This window comes from Lemur catta, chromosome 1 (genome assembly GCF_020740605.2).
Source record: "Lemur catta isolate mLemCat1 chromosome 1, mLemCat1.pri, whole genome shotgun sequence".
In the NCBI taxonomy this organism is placed as follows: Eukaryota; Metazoa; Chordata; class Mammalia; order Primates; family Lemuridae; genus Lemur; species Lemur catta.
In genome coordinates, this window is record NC_059128.1 from 144,741,312 (window position 1) to 144,762,903 (window position 21,592).

At 41.6% G+C, this 21,592-nt stretch overlaps 1 protein-coding gene across 1 annotated transcript in view; it reads right to left on the reverse strand.

Moving 5' to 3' along the window:
- CTDSPL (CTD small phosphatase like) overlaps positions 1-19,610 on the reverse strand; it is a 114,574-nt gene extending 94,964 nt beyond the window's left edge. The window contains 2 exon segments of the mRNA XM_045536727.1: positions 19,305-19,566; positions 19,569-19,610. Of these exon segments, the coding sequence (XP_045392683.1) occupies positions 19,305-19,566; positions 19,569-19,610 (304 nt within the window).
- Between the last annotated feature and the right edge of the window lie 1,982 nt (positions 19,611-21,592).

Sequence of the window (21,592 nt, forward strand, 5' to 3'; positions counted from 1 at the left end):
TTAGAAGTCATGAGTTATGAATACTCTCATTTTTCCTTCACTCCAGCTCTGAACTTCTCTGTATCTTCAATCATCTTTTCTTCCTTTCTGGGAAGAAATGTTGTCTTGCCCTTTTAAGGCTGACTTCGGTGTCACAGTCCAGGCCCTCCATCTTTTTAAGGGCTTTATTCAGCTGGTTACCCCCTCTTTCTTGCAGTTCCAAACCTCCCTCCCTGGCTGTTCCCCACGAGGCAACAAAAATGTTTTGACACTCCCTTCCCCTACCACCCTCTCATCTTCTTGCTACTGCAAAGATCTTTATAAAGTTTTGCTATTTTTGTAGGAATGATGCATGCTCATGCAAACATTTTTAAAAATACAGAAGAGCAAAAAGAAAACTATCACCCAACATCCTACCACCTATAGATAACTGCTTTAGAATTTGATAACTATGCTTCCAAATTATTCTTTATGTACACATTCACATATAGAAGTATACACTTTAACATAGAAGAGGCTATACTATTAATATATATGTCCTTCTGTGACTTGCTTTTAGTAACCAACAGTAGGTCCCTAGCCCCTTCCATGTTAACATGTCAATATCCTATGTTTTGTAACTAGAAGGTATTCTAGTGAATGTAAATAATTACTTACTTGTCCTCTATTGGCTTCCTTTTTTCTTTTTTGTGCTATTACAGATAATACTGTGTTGAACATTTCTGTATTTGTAAGACTATTTATGGCACATTGCTTAAAAGTGGCTGTTAGATAAAAAAAAATCGCACTTTATGTTTGATCTATACTGCAAAATAGTCTTCTAAAAAAGTTTTACTAATTTGGACTCCTGCCAATGGTGATCATTTCCCTAAACCCTTAAGAACCATGAGTTTTGTTAATGTTTATAGTTTATACCTAACTAATATCAAGAATGGAAAAGAGGATAGCACTAGAGATTCTACAGACATTTTTAAAAGGACATTTTAAACAACCTTCTCCCATGATTTTGAAAACGTAGATGAAATGGACAAATTGCAAGGAAGAAGAAATTTGCCAAAACTTATACAGGAAGAAATAGAATATCTGAGCAGTCCAGTCTGTTAAGTAAATTAAATCTATGTTTGAAGACCCTCCCCCAAAGAAACTCCAGGCCTCAAAGGGCTTCACCAGAGTATCCCACTAAATATTTAAGGAAGAAATAACACCAGCCTTACACAAATCCTTCCAAAGAATAAAATTGCCCAACTTGTTTGCTGAAGCCAGCATAACCTTGATACCAAGCCCTCACGAGTACATTTAAAGAGAAGAAAATCACAGGCCAGACTCTTTTGAACATGATGATAAAGTCATTGGCACTGTTAAATACTATAGTGGTTTGTTGCCTACCTTCGTAAGTGAAAAAAATACTAAATTTTAGTTAGAGGTCAATGAAAATTAAGATGTAATCTTTTTCCTGTCCAAGTTCATAGACTCTCTGAATTCCATTCATGGACCACTTTGGGATCTGAGGACTCCAGGTGAAAAAATTCCTGCACACAGTGCTGGAGCCATCCTAGACCACTGGGAAACCAGAGCTCCAGTCCAGGTGGAAATCCCACCAGTTTAAAGCTCTAGTGGGGGCCTCTGTGCTCAGGATGCCACAGGTCTTCAAATACTTTTCTCAACTGGATTTCTTTTAAGATAACTCCTTCTGATTTTGCATTTCACATATTTCTTTGTTCTCTTTCCAGTATGATTTTACTTTACTTAATAGAAAGTAGTGTCACTTCACTAAACATTTCAGTTTCTTTATTCCCAAAATAAATTCCCACAATAACAGGGTAGAATTGGCAAATCAAGCAAATCATTCCTTTGATAAGACCCATACTATTTATTTGGCAATACATTTTCAAATAGAACATTTTAAACCATCTTGTGGCTAGAACACTGCACAAAAGCCAACTTGGCTCCAGACCAAGCACTCACAACACTCTTCAGAAGGTCACCCGAGTAAAACATATTAAGACTGGGGTCTGACATGGCTCCAGCCTGCACACTGGCACAGGCTGAGCTAGCACTAAGGATGACTTGAATCCCTTTTGGAACGCTCAACTACCAACTTTCTTGGCTATCTTCCTGAACACTCTCCTATTGGGGGCAGAAACAACTAAATACTATAACTGCATCTTTACCTCTTCTTCCGAGTTTATCTCTATGTAAAGGAGATAATAGATTAAAATTCTAATCATAATACTCAACTAGAGTCTAATATTAATTTTTTCATTATTAAATATTTAAACAGTAAGAATAAATATAACAAACTATATATTGGACTACTCAAATATCCAGCTCTAGCATATCTTAACATTTTGCTGTATTTGTCTCAAGAAAATCATTTGTAAAAAACAAAACATTAAAGATACAACTGAGCCGGGCGCGGTGGCTCACGCCTGTAATCCTAGCACTCTGGGAGGCCGAGGCGGGTGGATTGTTTGAGCTCAGGAGTTCGAGACCAGCCTGAGCAAGAGCGAGACCCCATCTCTACTAAAAAATAGAAAGAAATTATCTGGCCAACTAAAATATATATATACAAAAAATTAGCCGGGCATGGTGGCTCATGCCTGTAGTCCCAGCTACTCGGGAGGCTGAGGCAGTAGGATCGCTTGAGCCCAGGAGTCTGAGGTTGTTGTGAGCGAGGCTGATGCTACGGCACTCACTCTAGCCTGGGCAACAGAGCGAGACTCTGTCTCAAAAAAAAAAAAAAAAAAAAAAGATACAACTGAAACTCCCTGTGCACCCCTCCCTCATCCCACTCCCTTTCCTCCTTCTCCAGAAACAACCATTATAAATCTGTTATTCATCATTCCTAAGCATGCTTTTTTAGTTTTACCAGTCATACATTATATAGAATCTATTTTTGCATGTTTTTAAAGGTTATATGTATGGTATCACCCTGTGCTATTATGGAATTGGGGGTTTTTTGTTCAACATTACATTTTTAGTTTTAGCCATGTTAATAGATATGATTCTAGTTTATTCCTTTTAATTTCATTGTCTGGACATGCCTCAATTTATTTATCTAGGATTTGGTTTTTATACAATTTCTTCTAACAAGATTTAAGCCTATCTATAGATGTAAATCTGTAAATAAGATCTAGTTAGATCATATAAACAAAATCCTATATAAACTGTATATAGCTAATCAATTTATTTAGCTATATAGCTAATCAATTTATTTAGCTATATAGCTAATCATACAGAGAGAATCAAGTGGGCCTATAAGCACTGGTCTCCTTTTATATCTAATAGTTTCTAGAAAATGAACACCAAGTTTAAGTTCAATAATGAACAGGTAATGGCTGCAGTATATTTCAGTAGAATAGTTCCATGGTGTAGCTGAGCATTTTTCCTGACTGTGAAAAAGCCCAGTCTGATTTTTTGGCCATACCAGGGGTCTGCAAGCCGCTAAAATCTTTTGGCAAACTCCCTTCTACCTAAAATAGTTTAAGTGGCTTCTGTGGTTTGCAACTAAGAACTCTGACCAATACAATGGGATTCAAGCATCTTTAAGAGCCTCCTTTGCATATTTTTCCTTCTAAAAACATCTCAAAACTCCACTTTTATTTAGCTACACACTTAGAAATAGTTATAAGTGATAAGAGTGAGGCCTATCACTTCTTCCAGAATTTTAAAGATCAATACTATTGGATTCTTGACCTTTACTATAAATTTTAACTTCTCTCACTTCTACTATTCTAATACACAAGTGAACACGAAGAGGGTCAAGAGTTAACAACTCTTGGAAAAGACTCATGAAAACAGAACTTGTGACAAAAATAACAGAATAATAGGCAATGTAAGAAAATGTAGCCCATTATCTTGGGTGAGGCTAGAATGTATCCTCTTAAATATGCCACCTATGGCAGAAGCAGAAAGAGGCATCTTTTGGAAAAATCTGGTTTCTGTCTTTCAAGATGTCAATTTGAACAGGCTTGTGATAGTCTCCAAATACTTCCTAAGTTTCCTTTTAACTTGGAGTCAGACAGACTAGGTTTAACTCTTGGCTCTACTCTTTAGAAGGTACATATCTACATCATAGGCAAGTTACTTAACCTCTCTGAGACTCAATTTACTCTGCTATAAAATGGGGACAATAATACCTATATCTTAAGGTTGTTGGAGGATGAAATGAGATACACAGGTAAAATACTAGGCATACAGTAATCAAAATAAATGATAGCTTCCACAGCACTTTGCACATTCTTTTCTTAAAGAATTGTGCTTGAGCAACTCAAATACAATGGCAAGTTCTCATTCATATGTGCATCCCAAACACCTGGAACAACTGAATAGCACATAGTGGCGCTCAATAAATGTTTAATGAATAAATTAATTAGAGATAATATTAATAATAATTAATGTTTATTAAATGCTCATATATTCTGACATGTACTATATATGTATGTATATATAACATTAATTGATCCTCATATTAACCCTGTAAGGTATTTACTACCATGAAATGAAGGCTCAGAGAGATGAAATAACTTGTCAGAGTTCACACAACTCTTAAGTGATATAGCTGGCATTCAAACCTAAGCTCATTCCCTTAAATATTATGATCTACTTACTGCATCCTGCACAAGCAGTGCAGGAAGGTGTCAAGAGAAGGTGACACTTGAGCTGGATATTAGAGGATAACTAAGAATCCATCAGGCACATATGGGAAAAGGCATTCCAGTAAGAGGAACCAGTACATGCAGAATGGAGTGAAAAAACACAGCGTGTGTGGGCTCAACAAGTGGTTCATTAGGGCACCAAAGGTGATTCTTGGACAGAAGGCTGAAAAGGTGGTCTTGGACCAGACCATCAAGGCCCACAGACTGTAAAACTTATGTTTTTATTTTGGAGTCCCTGAGAAACACCTTTAATCAGACATTGGTATGATCAGAGCTATGTTTTAGAGATCTACATCCAGTAGCCCCATGGAGGAAGAACTGGAATGAGAGCCCTGACAAGGTGGGAAGATAAGTAGAAAAAAATGTTAGCCACTTGCCCAGCCTTTGCCACCTCTGAGACTTTGGCAATGCCTTGAAATTGGTGGGAAACAGAATTGTGACTTTTATACGAACTGGGTTATAATTCCTAAAGAAGGATTTCATTCTCAGGAAAGTTTCACCTGGTGATGATAAAACTCAAGCCACTGAGAGAATAAGCCCAGCTCTTCCACTTTGTTTCAGGTAGTGTAACCACTTCCTTTTTTTCTGTAGATATTTGTGGATGGCCTGAAAGGTGTCCCACACGCCCTCAGGAACCCAGGCTCTCTCTGCAGAGCAGGGCCTTCAGTACGTTTTTGTTCTAGTGATATTCAATTCCTTCATTCTCTTAGACCTCATCACGACAGTCATTATTTTTATATTACTGTATAATTATAGTTTAAACTCAAATGCTTAATTATCTCCTACTTTTATATTAACTTTCTGCAGAAGGATACTCAAGATTAGAAGAGATTCTCAATCTCAATTTTAAACCTGAAAAAAGATATGCTATACAAAATCTGTTTGGGTAAGTTCCTAAAATAAAGACTGGAGAAAATGCTAGGTCTTGCCTTTCACAGTCCCTCTCATTGCAAAATGCAGAATAAATCTGGCCTGATAGACTATAAAATGCCTTAATCTTCTCTTCTGCTTAAATCATGACCAAAAATTTACTTCTTTCAGAAGCCTCATACTATACTAAGGTTAACATTGCTCTACATTAAGGAAGGTGATCAAAATTTAAGGAGAGAATGGAGTCCAGAAATAGGACCACATATATAGTCAACTGATTTTTAATAAGGTCCAAAGGCAATACAATGAAGAATTTTTTCAATAAATGATACAGAAATAATTAGACATCCATATATGCAAACAAACCTCAATCCATACCTTGTACCTTATCCAAAAGTTAATGCAAAATGGACTAAATATAAACCTCCCTTCCTTCCCCAAATAAAGCTTCTAGAGAAAACATAGGAGAAAAACTTTGTAACTTTGAGTTCACAAAGATTTCTTAAGGATGACACCAGAACCATGATCCATAAAAGAAAAAAACTGAAAAACTGGCTTTGTCAAAATTATAAATTTCTGCTCTTCAAAATACATCGCTAACACTTCACACCCATTAGGATGGCTACTATTAAAAAACACAAGATGACAAGTGTGGCAAGGATGTGAAGACATTGAGATCCTTGAGAACTGCTGGTGGGTAAGCTATGGAAAACAACATGGAGGTCCCTCAAAACATTACAAAGAGAATTACCACATTACCCAGCAATTCTACTTCTTAGCATATACCCCAAAGAAGTGAAAGCAGGGACTCAAACAGATATTTGTACACCCATGTTCACCGCAGCGTAATTCACAATAGCTAAAATGTAGGCGCAATCCAAGTGTCCATTGACCAATGAATGGATAAGCAAATGTGGCAGATACATACAATGAAATATCATTCAGCCTTAAAAAGAAAGGAAATTCTGACAAATGCTACAACATGGATGAACCTTTAAGTCATTATGCTAAGTGAAATAAGCCAGTCACAAAAAGACAAATGTTATATCATTCCACTTACATGAAGTAGCTAGAGTAGTCAAATTCATAGAGACACAAAGTATAATAGGATGGTGGTTGCCAGGGGCTGGGGGAGGAGGAAATGGGGAGTTATTGTTTTTTGTTTGTTTGTTTGTTTTGGAGACAGAGTCTTGCTCTGTCATCCATCCCTGGTAAGGTGCAATGGCATCATTATAGCTCACTGCAACCTCAAACTCCTGGGCTCAAATGATCCTCCTATCTCAGCCTCCTGAGTAACTGGGACTACAGGTGCACACCACTGTGCCCAGCTGATTTTTCTATTTGTTTGTAGAGATGGGGGTCTCATTCTTGCTCAGGCTGGTCTCCAACTCCTGAGCTCAAGCAATCCTCCAGCCTTGGCCTCCATGAGCCACCATGCCTGGCCAGGAGTTATCGTTTAATGGGTAGTTTTGCTTTTACAATATGAAAAGATTTCTAGAGATGGATGGTGGTGACGGTTGTGCCACAATATGAATGTACTTAATACCAATAAATTGCATACTTAAAAATGATTAAGATGATAAATTTCATGTTATATGTATTTCATCCTACTCTCCCACCTTTTGGAGTCTCCAGTGTCTATTATTCTACTCTGTATGCTCATGTGTACCCATTGTTTAGCTCCCACATCTAAGTAAGAACATATGGCATTTGACTTTCTGAGTTATTCCATGTTGTTGCAAAAGACATGATTTCATTCTTTTACATGGCTGAGTAGTAGTCCACATTTTCAAGTGTCTAATCATCTGCTGATGGACACTTAAGGTGATCTTATGACATTGCTACTATGAATAGTGCTGTGATAAACATACAAATGCAGGTATCTTTTTAACATAATGATTTGTTTTCCTTAGGGTAGATACCCAGCATTGGTCTTGCTGGATTGAATGGCAGTTCTATTTTTAGCTCTTTGAGAAATCTTCATACAATTTGCCATAGAGGTTTTACTAATTTACATTCTCGCCATGAAATGTATTGTTCTAACCAAAACAAAAATGAATATGTTCAGCTGTTTATTTGAAAATGGGAAAGAAAATATGGCTCTGACTGAAGTCTTGGAATTAAAGTCAACAGTTTCTGATTTGTACGTAAGTGAGACAAATACTTAAAACAAATTTCTGATATGCTAAGCTTGAAAGCTAAATCTTGACCAGAATACAGAGAGAGACATTACATATAATTTAAAGTACAGTATGAATTCTTAGTGGTACTAAAAGGCTACATTTATTCAAGCCATGTTGACAAGGTGGTGCAGTCTGTTCTACAAGAAACCCTGAAACATTGAAAGCTTAGGTTAAGTACTAATTTTGAAAGGTAAGAACAACATCAGTCATCAAATATTAAGCCACTTCAATTTTTAAAGTGCTTTAAGTAGCAGGATTTTAAAACATTTTGGCAAATAGCCTTAATACAAATTATAATTACAAAGAAAGCTTTCAGTTTTTAACTCGAAGCAGCTACTCAGAACCAAAATGAGCTATTACTTAGGTGATTACATAATCCTTAGCATCCATAAAGACCACTGTTTATTAGGTCCTGGGTTCAGAGGACTATACCACCAGTGTTTTCAGTCCTGATTCCAAATACAAAAATGTCCACATCCCAACCCAGTGCCACAAGCAGTTCCCGAGACTTTGCTCCATTGTGTGATACTATTTCAGAACCATAAAGACAAATATTTGCTTAGTTTTATTTTAACTAAAGCACTGAATATGCATCCCCAGTTTTTAAAAAATAGGAAAATGTATTTTAAGGGATCAAAGGAAAGAAAGAACTATTTAAGTGAATTTTTAAAAGAAAGGTCATTAAAAACATTGAACTTTAAATGTCCAATGAGTCAGGATTTAAGACCTAGAAAGTAAGTTCTAATGTATATATTATATCTTCAACATTACTTGAGAGAATCCTTTCATTCCCTTTGTCTGTAGCTAGATGCTGCTGGCCTTGGCACCATATTATTACTGTGAAAGCAAATGAAAAAAACCCGTGTGTGTGTTTGTGTGTTTGTGTATATGTTTAAATCTAGACTTATTTGTGGCCAGACTGTTTCCTGACCTCTGCCAGTTCCTGGCTGAAAGGCCTGGTGAACCCACTGGCACTTTCATACATCCCCTCTTCCCACACCCCCAACGTCACCAAAAGGGAAAAAGCCATTTACCTCAGAATTAAACTTGAAGCTATGTGGTCCTTTCTGAAAACCCTGTCCTGCCGCTCCAAATGGGGTTCCTCCCCAATCTGGAATGCCCCAGTCAAGTACAGCCTGTGGCAAGTTTCTGGAGCCCACAGACCCACTTCCAGGGCGGTCTAGACTGGAAGCAGACTTTTCCAGTCACTGGCCAGCAAGCCCTGTGTGGTTGCCATGAGTGCTAAATCCATAGAAAAACTCCTTTGTGTTTGCCCCAAGAAGACATTTCTATTTACTCAAATGGATGCTTTTGTAACTGAGAAACAAAATGAAAGATATGAGGTTATACATACTTGCCAACCAAACAGAATATTAGATAAAAAATAGATTTAAATGAGGATATTCATAATCTTGAAGCTAAAATTTGGGCGTTAAAACCAAAGCTTATGAAAGCATCCTGTTAAGGTTTGTTAAGTAATAGTTGTCACTGATCTAGACTTGATTTCACACTGAATTCATTATCATTTCTCTTTTTAGGGGAAAATAAAAATTCTGAAAGCACTAACTGAATTTGACTTTTACATTGGTCATTAGCACAACATTGAAATAAACCTTTAAAATGACAACTTTCCAACTCTAGTCTTCCTTAACATACCTAGCTTGGATGGGTCTAAAAGTTAATCAGGGGACTTCTGCTTCAGGAAGATGAAGCAGACATACTTCTTCCCAGTCTCCCCTCTAAGCACAACGAGAAACCCTAGACATATATAAAACATAAAAAGACTGAAAGGTGGGGAGAAGAAAGCAGATCAGTTAGGGACATTGGGACCTGAGGAACATTGTGGTAGTGATTTCTCTGGGTTTTCTTTTTGCCTCATAGATCCTAGACTTGAAGGCAAAGAAGCTAGCTATGGGAGAAAACCAACAGTTGCAGAGTCTCACCAAAAGCCTACTCTGTAACCAAAGGACCAGAAAAGGGGAAATCTAGTCTAGCAAGACAGACAATAGCTACTCTACTACAGTCTCTCTCTCTCTCTCCCTCTCTCTCCCTCTCTCTCTCTCTCCTCCCTAGCCCCTGTGGCGCCACCTCCAACCATGCCACCAAAAATCTAATGGGTACCTAGAATTCCATCTTCATAAGGGTGCAATGAGGTACCCCACTACCCCTGCTGGAGTGGTATCAACGAAGGCCAAGTAGGAAGTAGGAACACTCATCCCTGAAAACTGGTAATGAATCCCCCGCTACCAGTGGTGTCAGTGGAGACCACATGGCCAGCCTGGTGACCCACCCTCACCCAGCTGTAGTGAGGTGCCCCCCCACCCACTGGGTGGTGTCAGAGGAGATAAAGGAAGAGTCAGGGCTTTCACCACACCCAGTGGTAATGAGACCACTCCCACTGCAATTTAGTAGATACCATGTGGGAGCCGAAACTCCCTCTCTGCCAGTTGTAGGTCAAAAGAGGCCAAGTGGGGAGCCTTGACATCTACCCCCACCTAACAGTAAGATGGTGCTTCTCCTTCCCTCCTGGAGGCATGTCAGAGAAAGCCAATTAAAACAGAAGGTTTAAATAAGACACAAAGTCTCATAACATAACACAACAATGTCTAGGTATCAACTGTAATTCACATGTTATACCAAGAGCCAGGAAATCTCAAACTGAATGAATTAAAAAAAAAAACACCAATCAATAGATGCCAACACCAAAATGCTATACTTAGCTAACAAAGATTTTAAAGCAGCCATGATAAAAATGCTTCAACATGCACTTTGGGACATGTTTAAAACAAATGAAGAAAATAGCTTCAGCAAAGAAATAGAAAGTCTCAGCAAAGAAGTAAAAGCTATGAAGAAAAATCAAATGGAAAATTTAGAACTAAAAAATATGATAATTAAAATAAAAATCTCAGTGGGCTCAATACCAGAATGGGGGAAATAAGGAAAAATCAATGAACTTAAAAACAGAACAACAGAAATGATCTAATTCAAGCAACAGAGAGGACAAAAGACTGGAAAAAAAAAGAACAGTTAGTATGATAAACCTGTGGAACTATAACAAAAGATTTAACATTTGTGTCACTGAAGAAGATAAAGGACAGGGTTGAAAAAGTACTCCAGGAAATAATGGCTGAAAACTTCCCAAATTTGCCAAGAGACATAAACCCGAGAAGCTAAATAAATTGAAAACAAGATAAACTCAAAGAAATCCATGCCAAGACGTACCACAACTAAAGTTCTGAAAACTAAACATGGTACAGCCACGTTGGAAGACAGTTTGGCAGTTTCTCATGAAACTAAATACCTTACCATATGATTCAGCAATCACCCAAACGAGTAGAAAACTACACAAAGACCTGTACACAGATGTTTATAGCAACTTTACTCATAAATGTTAAGACTTACAAGCAACCAAGATGTCCTTCAGTAGATGAGTGAATAAACAAACTGTGGTACATCCAATCTATAGAATATTATACACCTCTAAAAAGAAATGTGTTACCAAGCCATGAATAGGCATGGAAGAAATGTAAATGCATAGTACTAAGTGAAGGAAGCTAATCTGAAAAGGCTACATACTGCACGATTCCAGTTATATGACATTCTAGAAAAGACAAAACTATGGAGACAGTGAACAGATTAGTGATGGTCAGAGACTGGGGTGAGGGAGGGATGAATTAGTGGAGAACAGAGGATCTTTAGCACAGTGAAGTTATTCTGAATGATGCTATAATGGTGGGTACATGTCATTGTACATTTGTCCAAACTTCAATATATAACACCAAGTGTGAATCCCAATGTATACTTTGGATTTTGGTGATAATGATGTGTCAATGTAGGTTCATTGTTTGTAATAAATATAACACTCTAGTGTGGGATGTTGATAGTGGGGAGGCTGTGGATATATATGTGGGGTCAGGGAATATGTGGGAACTCTGTACTTTCTGCTCAATTGGCCATGAACCTAAAACTGCTCTAAAAAATAAAGCTTATTTAAAAAACATATTAAACTGAATGAAAATGAAACTACAACATAGCAAAGTTTGTGGAACACAGCTAAGGCAATGCTGACAGAGATATTTGTAGCACTAAATGTATACATTAGGAAAGAAGGAAAGTCTCAAGTCTATCATCCAAACTCCCCTCTAAGAACCTAGAAAAGGAAGATCAAAATAAACCCAAATCAAGCAGAAGGAAGAAAATAAAGGTAAGAATAAAAATCAATAAAGCTAAAAACAGAAAAGCAGTAAAAAAAAAAAAAATCAATGAAACAAAGAGCTAGTTCTTTGTAAAAATCAAAAAAGTTAAGAAACCTCTGACAATATTGACAAAAAATAAGATATAGGACACAAATTACCAATATCAGGAATGAAACAGGGTATATAACTATAGATTCTGCAGGCATCAAAAAGATAATAAGGGAATAATATTCTAAACAACTTTATATACATAAATTTGACAACTTAGATAAGAAGGATCAAATCTCAAAAAAAATTGCCACAATTCACCCCATATGAAAAAGGTAATTTAAATAGCTCTATAACTATTTCTTTCTTTCTTTTTTTTTTAGAGATGGGGTATTGCTATGCTGGCCAAATTCCTGGGCTCAAGTGATCCTCCTACCTCAGCCTCCTGAGGAGCTGGGATTACAGGCATATGCCACCACTTGGCTTGATCATCTAGGCATTGTATGTATTGAAATATCACTATGCATCCCATGAATATATACAATTATTATGTGTCAATTAAAAACTATTTTTTAAAAAGAACACTTAGATGTAAATCTAATAAAACATTAATAGAACTTGTATGCTGAAAACCCTACAACCCTGAAGACAGAATCAAAGAAGATCTAAATAAATGGAGAGACATACCATGTTCATGGATTAGAAGACTTAACACAGTAAAGATGTCAATTCTTCCCAAATTGATACACAGGTTTAATTTAATTCTTATCAATATCTCAGGAAGATTTTTGTTTGTAGATAAGATTACTGTAAAATTTATATGGTGAGGCAACAGAACTAGAACAGTTGAAACAATTTTGAAAAAGAACAAAAGTTGGAGGGATCAATCTACTCTATTTCAAGACTTACTATTTAGCTACAGTAATCCAGACTGGATGGTACATGCAGAAGAACAGACACACAGATCAGTGGAACAAAATAAAGAACCTGTAAACAGACCCATACAAACTTTAACAAAGGCATATTTTTGACAAAGATGCAAAAGAAATTCAAAGGAGTGAGGATAGATAGCCTTTTCAACAAATGCACCTTAAGCAGCTAGACACCCACTCAGAGACAAAAAAATGAACCTAAATCTCACACCGTGTTAAAAAAAATGGACTCAGAATGGATCATGAACTTAAATGTAAAATTTAAAACTATAAAACTTTTGGAAAAAGCATAGGAGAAATACTTGGGATCAGTGCTAGGCAAAGAGTTCTTATACTGGACACCAAAAGCACAATCAATAAAATGAAATATTTATAAATTACACCTTATCAAAGTTTAAAACTTTTGCTCTGCAAAAGAGGATGAAAAGACAAGGAGAAATATCTACAAACCACACATCTGAAAAAGGACTAATATCTACACTATGTAAAGAAGTCTCAAAACTTGACAGTAAAAAAAAAAAAAAAGAACATCTGATTAGAACATGGGCAAAAGACATGAAGGGATATCTCACCAAAGAAGATATACAAAAGGAAAATAAGCACATAAAAAGATGTTCAACATCATTAGCCGTCAGGGAAATGCAGCTTAAAACCATGAGCTAATATAAAAAATAGTGAAATGATAAATACTCAAGGTGATGGATACCCTAAATTGTCTGACCTGATCATTACACATTCTATGCATGTAACAAAATATCACATGCACCCCATAAATATGTACAAATACTATGTATCAATGAAAAAAAGAAATGTAAAAGAAAGAGTAATAGCGAATTCATCCTGGTGACAGAACAGTTCTGTAGCTTGACGGGATAGTGGCTATATGAATCTAAACGTGTTAAAAATGCACAAAGTTATATGCAAAGATGTACAAAAAAATCAGTTCATGTGAAAACTGCTGAAATTTGAATAAGGTCCATAGTCTAATTAATTATATTGTGCCATCATCAATTTCCTGGTTTTGATAATGTAATACAATTACATAAGATGCTACCATTGGAGACAATAAGTGATGGATACATGGATTTCTCTATTATTTTTGCAACTTCTTATGAGTCTATAATTATTTAAAAATAAAAATTAAAAAAATAGTGACAACACCTAATGCTGGTGAGGATGTAGAGAAATTGGATCACTCATACATTGCCAGTGGGAATGTAAAATGGTACATTCACTCAAGAAAACAATTTGGTATTAAATAGTTTCGTAAAAAAGTAAACATGCAACTACCATATGATCCAGCAATTGCACTCCTGGGCATTTATCTGAGAGAAATGAAGACTTAGATTTATGCAAAAACATGTATGCCAATGTTTATTGCAGCTTTATTCATAATACTCCAAATCTGGAAACAATTCAAATGTCCTTCAAAGATTGAATAAACAAACTATGGTATATTCATGTCATGGAATACTATTGAGCAATAAAAAAGAACAAACTATTAATACAAGGAACAACCTGGATGAATCTCCAGAGAATTACATTGAATGAAGAAAGGAATTCCGAAAGATCACATACTGATTGATTCCATTTAGATAACATTCCTAAAATGACAAAATTTTAGAAACAGAGTACAGATGAGTGGTTGCCAATGGGCTAAGCAGGGGGCAGGGATGGGAGGGAAGTGGGTATGGTTATATAAGGCAACATGCATGCTCTTGTGATGAAATTTTTCTATGTCTTTTTCTTTTCTTTCTTTCTTTTTTTTTTTTTTTAAGAGACAGGGTCTTGCTCTATGGCCTAGGCTGTAGTACAGTAGCGTGTTCATAGCTCACTCCAGCGTTAAACTACTGGCCTCAAGGGATCCTCCTGCCTCAGCCTCCCAAAGAGCTGGGATTACAGGTGTCAGCCACCCCGCCTGGCCTGTATGTTGACTATGTGTCAATGTTCACATCCTGATTGTGATACTGTATTATAGTTATGCAAGATGTTCACACTGGAGGAAACTGGGTAGAAGGGATAGAGGATCTCTGTGTGATTTCTTACAACTGCATGTAAATCTACAGTTATCTCCAAATAAAATGTTTAATCTAAGAAAGTTGATCAAACTGAATCTATTTCAAATCTGTTCTGTCATCTGAAATAATTATTGCTTCTAAGAGGCTTCTCTTGCCTATAATTTTGTTAGCAGCCCAAAGGTTGAAGTTTCTGAGTTAATGTTAAATGTTAAAAACATTTAGGGGATACATAGCTAGCACCTTGGGCCAAAATGTCTGCCTAAACAAACTTGCCTGCAAAAATCTCATCAGGTACATGTATTAGCTTACAAAACAATTAACTGTTTAGCTAGCACTGACATGTTCTTGCTAATATTGTATATTAATTGAGGTTTCTTAGCTTTATTATTGTTTAATGCCCCCAAATTATTTATTTCCCTCCAAAGAGCTATGGGACATCATTTTTTAGTTAAAAAAAATTCCTCTGTAAAACACAAGCATATTTCATTAATATTTAAACAACAAGGCAAAGTTCTCTCACTTCCCACCCCAGTCCTCTCTCCAGAGATGATCACTGTTGTCAGTTTATTTCCTTCCAGATTGTTTTTTGTGTATTTCTAGACACATATACAGTTTGTATGTGTGTGATTTTTTTTTTTTTTACAAAGAAAGGACCATACTGTTTATATCATTCTTCAAATTCTTTTCCCCCCTTTAAAATGTCTTGGAAATTTACATGTCAGTATGTTTAGATCTAATTTAACTCATTCTTTTCAACTGCCTTGCAGAATCAGTATTGATGTACCATAGTCTAACCATTCCCCTGTTGACATTTAGGATAGTTCTAATTTTTGCTATTGCCAGAAATGTAGCTAGCAGTGAAAATCCCTGTACATGTTTCTTTGAGCACAAATGAGGTTATTTATCTATGACAGAAACTTAGAAATGAAACAAGAGCATTCAAGATGTGGTCAACATTGTTGATCGGCTGAACACCTGTTCCTACCTATTCCCAATCCTCCCCACTCCTGCCTCTGACAACAAAGGCTGGAGAAGCTGGAAACTCACTCACCCTAGCTTACAGGCTAGGGGTGGCCATGTAACCCAGTTCTGGCCAATTAAACATCAGCAAAAAGTTGCTAGGCAGTCCCTAGGAATGTTTTTGCTTTCCAGGTAAAAGGGATAGACATAACTGGCATTGTCTCTTTTTCCTGCTATAAAGGTGTCTGTGGTGTTTGGTGGGGTGGCAGCCATGTTACAACATGAGGGAAAGCCAAGAGAATCACTATGATCCTGGCCCTAATATCAATGAGCTGCTGAACCAAAGCGACCAGCAGCCCACTCCAGACTGCCTCGTATATGAAAATAAACCATTGGTTTAAGCTGCAGTGAGTTTGGTTTTCTGTTACTTGCAGCCAAATGCATTCTTAACTGATTCAACACTCTCTGAAATGTCTGTACTCACTTTATTCCCTCACAAAAGTGTATTAAAAGTAGCCATTTCCCAAACATTTATCTACTTCGAATACTGGCAGTCATTTAGATGTGTAACCAATCTGATGCATGAAAATGTTTCACATGAAGTCGAGTGTCACTTCACACATTTATTGGTCATTCATATTTCCTCCTCTATGATTTCCTTATTCATATCTCCTGTCCACTTTTGTGCTATATTGTCTGACATTTTCTTATTGATTTATAAGAGGAAGTTTCCAAATCATAAACTAGGCTGAGTTAAACTTACAGGGAGATTTGTCTCTTTATCTTTATACTATCAATCAAATCAAACACAACTATAAGAAATAAATCTTCGTGACAGGCCAGGCAGACAGTGACGGTCATCTCTGAGTGGTGCACCACCACGTGGCAATGTGTCAAGAAGTAATTCAACTTACACTACAGCCTGTGCTTAGTACTTCCTTTGTAAATCTACACCTAAAGAAAGGTTTATGGAATAGCGACACACCAATGAACCAGGCCGAGTCCTTAACATATATCATCTCTTTTAACCCTCACATCAAACCCAAGAGGCAGTCCTTATTATTCCTATCTTACAGAATAAATGATGAAAGTTAACATTTAAAACCAATAGTTTCTTTCCTACCACAAAAACTTAAAAACATTCCAGGCCCAATATGTTAAAAACAAAATGGTTGTCTATCTCAAATTAAAATTATGCAAAATATATTTTTTACATAATTTGATGTGTCTACCTGAAGACATCAACATGCTTAAACTAGAAACATTGCTGAACCTGTTTAGTGGTTTATGAATCTGAAGAAGCTCTTCCAAAATTTGGCTCTAAAGTTTATTGCCACACTATAGATAACCAAAATCGTTTCCATTTTTGAAAGTGAAAACCTAAAATGAGTAGGATTTCAATGATTCAGCAAGAGGGACCTATTAGCCAGACGCCACACCCCATGGCAGCAGGTAAGGAATTCCCAGGCCTAATCAGTTAACAACCAACCAATCTCACATTGGAAAACAAACAAAATAGGCTGTTAAAGATAATAAAAGATTATCATGAAAAGCAATGTAAACAAGTTGAATAGAACAAGCATATCCTTAAGTATTTGTACATGTTTTGGATTTTGAATAGATTGACTTTGCTTTAAAAATCCCAGCAGCTAGAGGAAAAGGGAAAGTTGGCAAAACTCCTGCTCCTGGGGGTGGGGGGAGCAGTAGGAGGGCTGAGGCTCTGACAAATATTTCCCTGCTTTATGCCACACCTCTCCTAACAAGAGCTGTGGATTCTCTCTGGCAAACCATCACATAAAGCACTCAATCCACAGCTGATAAGGAGCACAGGCAGCAAACCTCCTTGGTACCTCCAACCAAACCCTCCCTGAAGGGGCACACCCAGTCAGGGCCCCAAGAACTGACAGTTACCTCTTGCAGGATTTTTTAGACCATTGGTAAGGCACAGTAACATGCCTGGAAGATTCTGAATTCTTTATTTTATATAAAAGAAATCCAGTCCGCAGACACATACAATGTTTATGGTTTACAAAAGTGCGAATGGGTTGACAAATCCCCAACCGAAGGGTACCTCTGGTGGTTCCTTCCATTTTCCTGGTGGGTTTGCCCAGTGGCCGCTGCTTGGGAAGCAGAGTACTCCCCTCACCCCTGCCCAGCTTCCTAGTAGGGGATGCACACCTCACCCACTGGTACACCAAGGGTGGTAGCAAATGGAAAGAAACCTGACTCTTTCCCAAAGTCTGCTGTGGCCAGGTCAGGTTTTGAGAGGGGGCAGAGGTCCCGATGGGCTGCACCTGACCTTGGTCCCAGGTGTTTTTGAGACACATGACAGGAAAAGAGGCAAGCTTTAGTCACCAGTACAAAACAAGACATATTCCTTGGCCTTTCAAAACAGTCTGTCCACGCCTCCGGACCCTAGAGGCACAGGAAGCAGGGCATGCAAGAGAGGGGGATATCAAGTCTCCAAGCAGGGCAGAGATACCAAGAAAAAGAGCAAAAAGGAAACAGAAGAGGGGGACTGGGGTCAAAATGTGCCCAAATCAAATCAGGTATAGCAGCACAGTGCTGGCCTGGCTGAGCCCTTGGCCAGCTCTGTGGAAGCGGACACTCCTGGCACCATAAGGGCTTCCCCAGTGCCTATTTGGGCCCAGGGAGGGCCAGGTCTTGTAGGTCCTCCCGACAGGCTGGTGGCCCTGAAACAGCTAAGAGTGGAGAAGGGGGATGGCTCAGCACTGCCCCTCCCTCCCCAGCAATTGCACAACCAACTAAATACACCCAGACACATGGCCTCTATCTGGTGACAGGCAGGCACACATATCTGTACACAAAGGTTAGTGGTTACGTGCATAGATGCACACACAGCCTCACTGTGTGTGAGCACACACATACATGCATATACCCTCCCAGTGAAGGGATACAACACATTCCATCTGCCAGCTGGGAGGTGTACACACACAAACTCTTTCAGGAGTGAACAGGCATACGACCTCTCTGCAGGTTCACACTCATGCACACACACTCCACAACCTCTCTGTCAGGTACACACAGACCTCTATATAAGGTACACACACAAACTTACAGGCTGTCAGGAGAACACACACTCACAACCTTCCTGTTAGGTGCACACACACTCTTAACAAGCTCCGTCGACTTGCGCACGCGCAACATATGTGCACACACAACCTTTCAGGTGCACAATGCACTCACAATCTCTCAGGTACACACACGGTCACTTCTCCGCTGATGGGCGTGCATACACAAACTCACAATCTCCTTGTTAGGTGCACACACACTCGCTCACAACCTCTCCATCAGCGCATGCACACTCACACTTGCTCAGTCAGCACACGCACACTCGCAGCCTCTCTCCCCCAGGCGCACCCCACACCCACGCGCCCTCCTGGCCGGGTGCACCCCTCCCCCAGGCCCGTGCCAGCGCACGGCAGTGAACTCCAGCAGCGCGGGGTGTGCACACGCCCCCGGCCCGCAGCCGCCCGGCCCGCCCGCTCTCCCCCCTCACCTTTCTCCCCCGCGCCTGGCGCCCGGCCCTCGTCCTCCTTGGGGTTGGTCACCTGGGTGATGATGGCCGGGCCGTCCATGGGTGCACGGCGCGGCGGCCGCCCGCAGGCCCGGCCCCCCGCAAGCCAGGCGCACGGGGGCGCGGCGCGGGGGGCGCGGGGGCGCGGCGCGGGGGGGCGCTCGCAGCCGCCGCCTGGGCGCGCCCGCCGCCCGGCCCCGCGCTCTGGGAGAGGCGGCCCGGGCCCGCGCCCCAGCTCTCGCCGCCGCCGCCGCCGCTAGGCTCGAGCGGCCGCCGCCTCGTCACCATGAACCCCGGAGCCGCGCCCGGGAGAGCCGCGCACGGGGAGGCGGAGCGGGAGGCCCGGCGCCGCTGGAAGCGGGAGCGGGCGGGCTGGCGAGGGGGAAGGAGCAAGCGACGAGCGAGGGCGGGAGGGCGGGAGAGAGGGAGGGAAGGAGGGAGCAAGGGAGGGAAAGAAGGAGGGCTGGCGGGTGGGTGTGTCCCGGCCCGGGGACAGGCCTCCGCCACCGCCGGCGCTGCCCGCTCGCCCGGGGGGAGAGGGGTGCGGGGCCGAGACGAAGGCGGTGAGTGGAGGGCGGTGGGGAGGGGGCGTCCGCGTGGCGGGGGGGCGTCTTGAGCAGTTGATTGGGGTGAAGGCTTGGAGTGTAGGGGCCGTCAGAGGGGTTCTGGGGGTAGGTGTCAGGGGTGTCCCGGGGGCCTGGGGTGAGGGATGTGGGGAGGAGTCTGGGGCAGATGGGTGGGGTGAGGCGCGTGGGAGGGCCAAGCAGGGACCCGCAGGTGTAGGGACAGGATTCGGAGGGGTGTGCAGTGTGGGGGCCCCGGGGGCCAAGAAGGGATCGCATGGAGGCAGGAGTGAGGAGGGGGCCTGAGGAGGCAGAAGGGAGTAGACCTGTGGGATGGGCAGGATGGGTGCTGTGAGGGTGTCTCAGGGAAGGTGCAGGGTGAGGGGTGTCCCGGCGCCGGAACCGAGGAGTCTTGTTTGTGGGCGCGGAGGGCAGCGGTGTGTGGAGGTGGGACTGCTAAGGAGTGGTCCTTACACCGAGGCGGCCCGCGGAGGGGTCCGGGCGGGGCGCTGGTGGGATGAAGAGCCGGGGAGTGTTGGGTAGGTTCGGAGGGACCCAAGAGTGCGCGGGACTGAGGAGGGGTTCTTGTTTGAGGGGCTTAGGAGTGAGCGGGGGTGAGGAGTGGTCTGTGCAGAGAGGCACTCTGCGAAGTGGGCGGGAGGCTCAAGGCGTGCGGGTGCAGGCGGCACCCGCATCAGCAGTCGGCCCCAGAGCATGCGGGCGGGCGGCGGATCTGGAACAACCACCTGGCACGTGAGGGTGTCGACGCCGAGGGGAGCCTGTGCAATGGGCATTTCCGGGTGCTCTGCAGCAAGGGGGTCGGGGAGTGCTTTGAGGGCGGAGGAGCGGAAGAGGCCAGTGGCGGGCAGAGATGGGCTTAGACTGTGCTTGTGCAAGGCAGCCGGCCACTGTCAGGCCTGGGGCGACAGCCAGAGCGTGGGCGAGACGGGAAAGTGCCCCCTCAGCCTCGAAGAGTCAGAGCCCTTTGGCGCCCGCGCCCTCCCGTTCCAACTTGCAGGCCACTTTCGCAGCTCTGTAAACCAGGGGGCGGGGCAGTGCTGCGGGGAGGCGGGTGTGGGGGCGGGACGGGAGCACTCGCGCGCGCTCTCCACCAATCAGGTGGGTTTGGGAGGGCCTGCGGAGCGTGGCGTAGGTGGGCAGGGCCAGTGGGCGCCCTGCGGCTAAGTGCGCCTTGCCTCTGCCCGCCCTGTTGCGCGCGCACTTCGGGCCTTGCAGGCAGGTCCGGCCCCCCCTTGGCTTTCTGGAGGCTAGGCCAATGGGACTTTTCTCACTTCTCTGCATCCTATGGAACTCGAGGCTGGATGCGACCAGGTCGGCTGCCTCCCCAAAGTTTTAAAGAACACTTCCGGAAGCGCCGCTGGCGTGGCCGGCCTGCGGTCCTTGCTGGTCTCTGTACCTGGGGGAGCCGGGAGTGGGAGAAAGCCCTGGGAAAGGGCTCCTGTGGCTGAGGCAGGTGGGAAAGCCAGCTTCAGGGGAGCCATTGTAAAAAGTAGTTGTTAGACAAGAGGTGGGCATTTTGCCCCAACATCCAGGACCTCGAGTGGCCTTAGTCTTGGTGGCGCCACTTGCCCTTGGGGTGTGCTCACAGTTGAGTAGCTGCTTTCCTAAGGGCACCTGTGGGACCTTAGTGAGTCGCCTGGGGCTGAAGGTGGAAGTGAAGTGCCATTTTGGTTAGGAAGGCAATCC